The 10,000-nt window shown below is 31.1% G+C and overlaps 2 protein-coding genes across 5 annotated transcripts in view; one reads left to right on the forward strand and one right to left on the reverse strand.

Moving 5' to 3' along the window:
* Window positions 1-7,376, reverse strand: part of LOC122635193 (band 4.1-like protein 4) — a 74,235-nt gene extending 66,859 nt beyond the window's left edge. Inside the window, exon 1 of the mRNA XM_043825126.1 lies at window positions 7,054-7,376. The gene's annotated coding sequence lies outside the window, so the exon portion shown is untranslated. The remainder of the gene's footprint in view (window positions 1-7,053) is intronic.
* LOC122635192 (thyroid receptor-interacting protein 11-like) overlaps window positions 1-10,000 on the forward strand; it is a 38,025-nt gene that overhangs the window by 15,058 nt on the left and 12,967 nt on the right. Inside the window, exon 1 of one of the 4 annotated variants that reach the window (XM_043825120.1) lies at window positions 815-990. The exons of 2 other annotated variants lie outside the window; for them this stretch is intronic. Coding sequence is in view for 1 of the 2 variants with exons in the window: in XM_043825119.1 (XP_043681054.1) it covers window positions 2,432-2,491 (60 nt within the window). In the remaining variant the exon portion in view is untranslated. Of the gene's footprint in view, window positions 1-814; window positions 991-2,333; window positions 2,492-10,000 lie in introns of those variants that run through there. One more of the 4 variants, XM_043825119.1, reaches the window with a different exon arrangement.

Raw genomic sequence — 10,000 nt, forward strand, 5'->3', positions numbered from 1 at the left:
GAGAGAGAGAGAGAGAGAGAGGGAGAGAGAGAATATTCATTGGAGGAAGAAGAACAGGGAGAGTATAGGTCCTGAGATATCGATGGCTAGTCCTGTGATGTGTTCTCACACATACACACGTGTAACCATAATTGTGTTTGCACCGTGTCGATCGCACTGCGTTTTCTATGTATTAGTAAAGTGCGTAAAGATATAGATGTACGCATATATATATACACACACATATTATATGTATATATGAGATGTATATTACGTGTCATGTGTGTATACGTACTTACATCCACGTATTATATACACGCACATATATACACACGGAACCACCTCTTGCTGCTGGTAGCTGGCACTCTAGGTGGTAGGAGGAGGAGTCCTAGCGAACGCACAGTCGTTTCTCGACGCTCGTACAGTGAACGTGTCCTCTTGACCGCACGTGACCATCCCTTTTCTTGTGCCTATACTAGTCTCTCTACCCCTCTCACCCCCTTTCTTCTTCTTCTTTTTCTTCTTCTTCTGCTTTCTTTTTCTCTCTTTTTTTTTTCATCTTCGTCTTCTTTTTTTTTCTTTTTTTCTATCTTTCTCTTCCTCTTCCTCTTTTTAATTATTGTTCTATCTCCCTTCCTCTCTTTCCTCTGTACGGATACATTCGGTTAAAAAATAAAAAGGAAAGAAGAAAAACGTAAGAAAGACGTAAGAAAGAAAGAAAGAAAGAAAGAAAGAAAGAAAAGAAATCTTTGTAAAATTTTTCAGTGATACGCGTAAACGCGCACGGTTTCTATTTTTTTTTCTTTTTCTTTTCTTTTTTTTTTTTATTGTCATTTTTCTTTTCTTTTCTTTTCTTTTCTTTACTTTTCTTTTCTTTTCTTCTTCGAGCTCCGAGAGAAGTTCGTTCGGAAGGGGAGAAAAAAATATTCCTATGATCAATGACGAGGACGTTTTCTTATTCTACGAGAAGAAAGAAGAAGAGGAGGGACGCAAAATTATATTTACTGTTTTGTGAGTAATTGAGATAGAACAAGATTTTCAATAGAGAATCAAAAAAAAAAAAAAAGAAAAGAAAATTTACGCGATAAAAAAGAAAAAAAAAAGAAAGAAAGAAAGGAAGAAGAAAAAGGAAGAATTGAAATGTTCGTCCTTTAGATTCTTTTCTTTTTCGTCTCTTTTTTTTTCTTTTCTTTCTTTTTTTTTTTTTTCTTTTCGATTTAATTTAAGATTCTTAGCGATCGCGTACCCGATTTGAAAAAGAAAAAAATCGTTATGCCCCTACATTTTTTTCTACGTGACTTATGTGTTTCTATTAATTCTGATAAAATAACAATGACAATGATGAATCTTCGGAATCGTGACATATCTGTTCGAGAATCGTTACGGCAGATAAAGTACTTGGATTTGGATTATTATATTGTACGACGCGTTCTCATCGCGCGATAAGAGAGAGAGAGAGAGAGAGAGAGAGAGAGAGATAGAGATAAATACGTAGAAAGAGAAAATATGATTCAAGAGACGTAATTTCCTTCTTCGTTGTTTTTCTTGCGAGTCTAACGATCGAGAGAGAGAGAGAGAGAGAGAGAGAGAGAGAGAATAATCCGGAGAGAAACAAGAAAAAAGACACGCGAGTGTGCATCCAATTAAAATTGCATACAAAAAGAAAAAGAAGAAAAATCGTTTCGAAAAAATATGACAACTAAGAAAATTAAATTGGCAAAGGAGAAAGGAAAAAAGAAATAGCAAGGGAAAAAGAATGATCGTAGAAAGTCGTGTGAAATAAAGTCAAATAAAAAAAGAAAGTGAGGGAATAAAATGACGTAGAAAAAAAGAAATATGATAAAAGAAAATTTTAAAATTATTGCGAATGACAAAAAGAAAAAGGAATAAGGATGATTTCGAAAATAGTACGAATAGTAGTATTAGTAGTAGTAGTAGTAATAGTAGTAATAATAATAATAATAATAATAATAATAATAATAATAATAATAATAATAATAATAATAACAATAATAATAATAGATCACAATCGAAACGTATAAGATCTTGAAAAATACATTTTTGGATAGCACCTTTTTTTTTAATCCATTCTTTGTTACTATCGTATGTATTTTATTTTTCTTCGTCTTTTTTTTTTCCTTTTTCTTTTTCTTTCTTGATAGTTACGCGATCATGTTACGGCATAATGAATGATCGCGTCCGTTTATCGAAGTGGAACGACGTGGTTCGTTCGTTCGATTGATTTTCCAAAGAGCGAACGAAATTATTCGACGTGTTTCTCCTTCCTATCCTTCCTCCTCTTCCTCCCTCTCCTCTCGAGAAAATCGAGAGAGAGAGAGAGAGAGAGAGAATATGTACATATATACCAGGCGCAACAAGTCTCATACAGTATTTTCTCTTTCCAAACGCTTTGAAGCGTTCTCCAAACGATTTCAACGATCGATAATTATCGATGATCTGTTTAATTTCGAACGGATTATCTCTAACAAGAGTGATTTCATGGAATTCGATTGTGAGATTTATATTAAACGTCAATAATTCAGTTACGTTATAACTCTCTGCATGACTTAAAATTTTATCATTAAAAATAAATAAATAAATAAATAAATGAATAAATAAATGAATAGATAGATAGATAGATAGATAGATAGATAGATAGATAGATACAAGGAAAAAAAATTTATCATCTTTATTATCTTGTTCATATTTATGTAATTATTTTCGAGAAATAGACACATATATCTTATGTGTATTATTCATAATGAAGCTAAATAATAACTTCACTGTAATAATACTGATCTCTAATATGCAAAAATATTGGCCGCAAAAGATTGCATAAACATATTGTTTTCAACATCCAAAATGAATCGTCATACGAAGTATCTCGTTCTTTTTTTTTTCAATGTCTTCTTTCTGTTTTTGTCTCTCTTTCTTTCTCTCTCTCTCTCTCTCTCTCTTTACGAGGACGATTGTTCAGAGCCTCGACTTCTGCTCTCTACGATGTGTGCATGACAATCTGTATGCAGAAAAAGAGAGAAAAAGAGAGAGAGAGAGAGAGAGAGAGAGAGAGAGAGAAATAAGGTATGCACTCATGCTGCAAATGAACGAGAGAGAGAGAGAGAGAGAGAAAGAGAGAGAGCGCAAACGTTACGACCGGGATTAACGCGTTCTTGTCGTTATGTACAAATAATGCATAATAACTCGTTTTTCTCTCTTTCAAACTAAAAGTTACTTATATGTATATACCTATAAATATTAATATATATATATATACACACTTATACACACACACACACACACTATTTTTTTCCCCATTTCTTAATTCTTCTTTTCTTTCTTAATTATTTCCAAGATCCTTTTTTCTTTTCTTTTCTTTTGTTATTTTTTTTTTCTTTTTTTGATTTTGATTTTTCGCTTTTCACTTCTTTTTTATATAAATAAAATGACGAACTTCGCGACTCGAAAGATACGTCCGCCATTTCGATTTTTTTTCCTCTCGATCATTAGCTGCCACTGTCGCCATTTTTATTATTCATCCTGCTTATACTGCCACGCGCGCGCGGTTTTCCTCCTTTTCTTTCCCTCTCTTTTTTTTCTTTTTTCTTTTCTTGTCTCTTCTTTTTTTGTCTTATTTTTATTCGGAAATGTTTTTATCGCGCGGTAACAAATTTAAAATTATCAACGAGTTCCGTCTCTCTATCGAACATAGCTTACGCGAGATTTATAAGGCAATGGTTGTTTCTTTTCTTTTTTTATTTTTATTTTTTGTTATTTATTTTTTTAATTACTCTTCATTAATATTTCATATTTTCTACGTTGTAAATTTAAGTAGTCCGTAGAGGATACCTATTTCTAACTTGGACACATTGAAAGTGATGATAATTAGTATTGAGAAACGGCAATTATATCGTCATCGATGTATCTCGAAAAAAATTTTGCCAAGCATATCTTATTTTTATTTTAAGTATCTTCTCGGGACCGAAGAGAAAATTTTAGAGAACACAATGTTAGCTTAACCCATTTATAACATCGCATCCTACGATATTTTACATACACACACAAGTACGTATAAAAGAATCTCTATGGAATGACCTAGAATATTCAAATTTCCCGCGTTAGATCGGACTAGTTATCAAATTAGCGACTAAATATTAAAATGAAATCGATTAAGACTTATATAAAAAATTTCATTTAGCGATTACAATTAAAATTAGTTAATTAAAAAAAAAAAAAAAACAAAAAAAAAAGAAATGTGTATATATTTGTAACGATTTCTATTAATTCTTTAGTTTTCTTCTTTTTTTTTTTTTAAATCGTAAAAAGGAAAAAATTAGAATTTCTTAAGTTAAAAAGAAAAGCAGTGTGTGGCCGAGTGAGCCTCTATCGGTTGATAATACGCGAAGGACACAAGCTCACCTATGATTACTTAACTAACGCGATGCACGATTAGCCGCGTGAACACATGTACACGCACGCGCGCACGTACACAATCGTGCCGTTATATTGCCGTGTAATGCGCACGCGCGCATGCGCACGCACAAAACGTACGGTTAATATCGTTTTCGTTGTAAAAGTCGACATGTCAGACTCGCTAGACGATAAAAACCGTCGTAGAACCGTTCCTTATCTCGAAACAATAAATGTTTCTACGCTATCGATATGGTGCTCAATATTTTATCATTTTTCCTTCGTTTTTTTCTTTTTTCTTTTTCCTTCTCTTTCTTTTTCATGTTTCTATTCGTTTCTTTCGCAATTCGTTAGAATAAAACTTGGAATAACGTTTCGAACATAATAAATAAATATTTCTTTTTATTCTCGACGATCGTTGGTAGGATCAATGAGAATTTATCATCTTATTTCTTTTCCTTTTTTTTTTTTTCCCCGATTCTTTTTCTATTTGTCTTTTTTCCTTTTTACGTAAATAATAAAATGAATTCGAAGTGAGTAATACAAAGTGTATGTATATAATATATAAGAGTAGCGTCGATAATTGCCATTCATATTGCAGAGCTTAGCAGAATTGCACGTAGTCGGTATATTCGTATTGGTTAATTAAAGACGATCTTTGTACTTTAACCTTTGAGTAACTTTCAATCCGTTTCAGTTAACGATCAAGAGAGACACCTGCTATCGTTTACCGATAGCTTATGTATTAGATATATATACTTACTTATACATACATTTTCTATTCGTTCTTTCCAATACAATACGAATTACATATTTTATTTAATTTCGTATAAATCGACACAACGATTTTATTGTTGTTATTATTATTACTATTATTGATTATTGATCAAGAAATTTTTAATACGAAAATTATTTAATGAAGATATAGAAATATTTCTTGTCACTCTTATTGTCACTTTAATTCACTCTCGATTTTTAATTATTATTAATTATGATTAACAAGTTTATTGTAAATCTCGAAGAGATACATCGAGATTGATATGATCGTAAAGCTTTTCCGTCTTTTCTTTCTCTCTCTCTCTCTCTCTCTCTCTTTTTTTTTTCTTTTTTTTTCATATTAACAAGTTCTAGATCTCTGTCTCTTTCTATCTTATTCTCGTAAAATAGAAAAGAAAAAGAAGGACATATGTACTCCGTTATTTGTGGATAATTATAACAGACTGGTAAATCCCGAAGTTGGACAACTACATGATAATGATAATAATGATAATGATAATAATGATGATGATGATGATGATGATAATAATGATGATGACGATGATGAGAAGGATAAGGATGATGCAGTGTGTTTCCAGATTTGGAGCGAAGAGAAAGGGAAAAAGAGAAAGAGAGAAAAAGAGAGAGAGAGAGAGAGAGAGAGGGCACATAAATATGATGACCATATCTATATATGCTATTTCCACGGTCTTTAATTCAAGAGATTATGGAACACACAAAGGTGTTCTATCTTTTCGTTTATGTAAGCACTATGTAATGTGACTTCGAAGAGACAAAAAGAAAAGAAAATTTTATTCGAAACAATGAAAAAGAAAAACGATACAAAGGAAGTTAAGTTAAATTAAATTAAAACCAAAGTGTGTAAAGTTTCTTAAAGACGATTTTCAATAACTTTTTTGTTTTCAATTCGTTCACGAAAATGAGTCCATTGATTTTTATAATCATCTAGAAACAACTTTTGATGATATCTTACAGAAATAAAAAAGAAGTCTCTGATCGTTTGCAAACGATTTGAAGTTCTATATAAAATTATTTTTTCTTAATTAATTGCTTACGACTGACATCCATTATTGTTTTAATAATGCAACTTGTATGTCAATGTGTACAGTGAATCAAATGGTCGGCATTTCTGCAAATTTATATCCCCACTTTGAATCATATGTTGTTATCATCTTTGCTATTTATTATCACTGATATCTTTCTTTTCAAAATATATATACTCGTCATTAAAATTGCTTTTCTAGGATATAAAATTTCTACTGCTTTCTTTTGAGCACACCGTATATATATATATATATATATATATATATATATATGTGTATACAGATACATATAAATATATGCATATATATATATATATATATATATATATATATATATCGTATGTAGAAATGTATCATAGACCACAATTAGACTTTTGCACGTAACAGATAAAATTTATCTTAACGCTTATGACCGAATTCTGTCGGTATTTTTTTTTTTTGTTTTCCTCTTCCAAAAGATATTACAACGATTTAGATAAGAAGAACGTGTGTCGATGCGAAAGCAACGAACGAAGACAATAATAGTAACGTCGTATTATCGTCATTATTGATAATAGAGTTAATCATTGGAATGACGAATTTTCCGAAAACAACAACAAAAAAATAATAGAAGATTTTGCTTCTATCTCTTCTTTTTATCTTACACATACACATATGTATGTATATATATATATACAGAAATTTAAAAAAAGATAGTATACACATAAGAAAAATTCAATATATATATATATATATTATAAATACGTATACACGTATAAATATACACATACATTATATCATTGATATATATATATATATATATCAGTTTATATGATGTATGATTAATAAAAAAAATTGATTTACTTACATGAAAAGTATTAATTTAAAAAGAAGTCGATCAAAGATCAAGACCAACCGGTATCAGAGCGTGCGTATGCAACCGAAGAACTCGTCCTTGTAATCTATTTAACGATCATCCTTGCTTGCACATTTGAAGCTACGAACTGTCTTTATATCAAAAAGTAGTGGGGCGATAGGTGTAGAGTGGTGGTGGTAATGACTCCAGCTTCTACAAGATTTTCTCTATAACGAAAGCAATTACTAATATAAGTTTTTCCATTAATTAATTATCGTTAAATCAATTTAATTTAATACGTTTATATATTAAAAATCCAAAATAGATAAAATAGAGATGACGTTCTAATCGTTATATACTAACCATAATAATAATTTCGAGGTCATTCTGTTGGATATTTAAAAACAATAAAAAATAAAAAAAAATGTACGAATAACTTGTGTGAAACGTCCTATAGAATATCTTACGTTAACGGAGAGTAAGAATTCCATGAAGTCGAAGGTAGTAATGGCTTCTCTCCCTTCGAGAGAGATCTTTCACGCGTGGCTGTTGTGTGTATTTTTGGTACCATTATTTGTTCAAGAATTATGAAAGAAGAAAAGAAAGAAAATAAAAGGAAGAGAGAGAGAGAGAGAGAGAGAGAGAGAGAGAGAGAGAGAGAGAGAGAGAGAGAAAGGAAGAAAAAAGGAAAGAAATGCACGCTCGTACTCGAAAAGACACGCTTTTTTCCGGTATCCAAATCTTTATGAAATAAACGTCTTCCTCTTCATGCTTTTTTTTTTTTTTTACACATACACAGACAGAGAGAGAGAGAGAGAGAGAGAGAGAGAGGCAAATTTTTTTCTTCATCATTCAAATATCCATAGGGATTCCATTCATCCTAAAATTATATATACAAAATTAACGATTATTATTATAACAATGAAAACAATTTTTTAAAGAATAGTTTGAGAAAAATTTTTATACACATTTTTATACCGATTGGTTCAGAATATAAAAAATAAATAAATAAATAAAAAGAAGTGAATATACTGTGTGCGGACGTAACAAACAATACGACAAATAAAATACGAGTGTTACGAACATTAAACAAAAATTACTACTATTGACACAATAGAAATAACAAGCAAATGAAAAAAGGAAGAAAGTAAAGAAAAATATATCAGCTTCTCGAAACGTTATAAAGAAAGATACAACAATTCTAACAAAATATAACATTTGATATACAAACACAATATTTTTCGCTTGGGAAAAAAGGAAAATAATGTAATGAAAAGTAAGAAAACGAAAAGAGGAACAAAACAAAACAAAGTAAAACAAAATAAAAAAGAAATAAAACAGAGATCACAGTGCAGCCAACGTATGCGATATTTAAAGCGTGAAGCTCAAACTGCTTGGGTGTTCCACGCTCGGCAGATGACTTGGTAGAAAGAGAGAGAAAGAGAGAAAAAGAGAGAGAAGAGAGAGAAGAGAGAAAGAGAGAGAGAGAAAGAGAGAGAGAGAGAGAGAGAGAATGAGAAAGAGAGAGGAGAGCAAGGCTCGTGCTTATCTCAAAAGAAAACGAGCTGAACGTTAGCTTCTGAGTATCCGACACGAGACACCGTGTACCTTTTCTATCTTACCTTGGTGCTAATATCCTGCGGTATCAAGAAGAGAAGACGAACGTAGCAAGTTACTTACTGTATGGCAAAGAGAAAAGGAAGAAGAAGAAGAAAGAAAGAAAGAAAGAAAGAAAGAAAGAAAGAAAAGATGAAAGAAAAAAAAAAAGAAAACTACGATATGAACACTGTATGAGTGTGGTGTGTGTGTGTGAGAGAGAGAGAGAGAGAGAGAGAGAGAGAGAGCACAGTCGTCATCACGCCGCCATTATTGCTCTTTGCTAACATTGCTGACTAATCGGCGGCACCTAAGTATGAGCCAGAATATCACTCTGCTCAAAGTCAAATTTCTTTCTGCAGAAATAAACTTGTTCTTTTTTTTTCTTCTTCTTCTTCTTCTTCTTTCTTCTCCTTTTCTTTCTTTTTTTTTCTTTTGCCTTCCTTTTCATTTTTTTTTGTTTTCAATTCTGAAAGAGAGTTCTTCATTTCCTGGAAGAATAAAAAAAGGCAATAATTAAAATTTTGCAAAAGATAAAAATGAAAAGTTACACGACGAATCGATTTTGCAGATTTGTTATATAATCTTTTTTTTTTTTTCAGATTGTAAAAGAAAGTCCAGAAAACTTTTGCCTCTGCAATTTGTTAATTTCAATTTTCTCTCTCTCTCTCTCTCTCTCTCTCTCTTTCTCTGTCTCTCTATCTCTCTTTCTTTCTTTCTTTCTGATTTAAATTAAAAAAAAATTGTATCCTTTTTCTTCAGTTTTAACGTTGAAGTCAAAGAGAGCTAAACAAACATTCTATGATCCGAATAATAAAATATCAAGTCTTTCAACGAATTGGTTCGTTGCCACCGGAAATACTTAATTACAATCGGCTTATTCAATATATATATATATATATATATATATATATATATATATATTACATACACACATTCCACACCACACCACACCATATCATACATTACATATACAATAAATTCACTTTTTGATTAGAGCCCAACCTAACGGTGTAACAAAGCACTAATTTACAATCTATCTTCTCTATTTCATCAACACGTTTACAACATCTTCTACGTACTTATATATATATATGTATGTATGTGTGGTGGTTTGATCTATTTCAAAATCGAAAAATAGCTATCACGTGAACACACACACACACACACACACACACACACACACATATAACAGACAGCAGACGGACACACATATATTCATACAAAAAAGTCTTGAGTAGATCCATTGTTAATAGACATCAGTTTTCCTTCTACTACTTCTTCGATTACCGTCATACATTGAAAGAAAAAAAAAAAGAAAAAGAAAAAGAAAAAGAAGAATAAAAGTACAAAACGGTATATC

This window comes from Vespula pensylvanica, chromosome 17 (genome assembly GCF_014466175.1).
Source record: "Vespula pensylvanica isolate Volc-1 chromosome 17, ASM1446617v1, whole genome shotgun sequence".
NCBI classification, from domain to species: Eukaryota; Metazoa; Arthropoda; class Insecta; order Hymenoptera; family Vespidae; genus Vespula; species Vespula pensylvanica.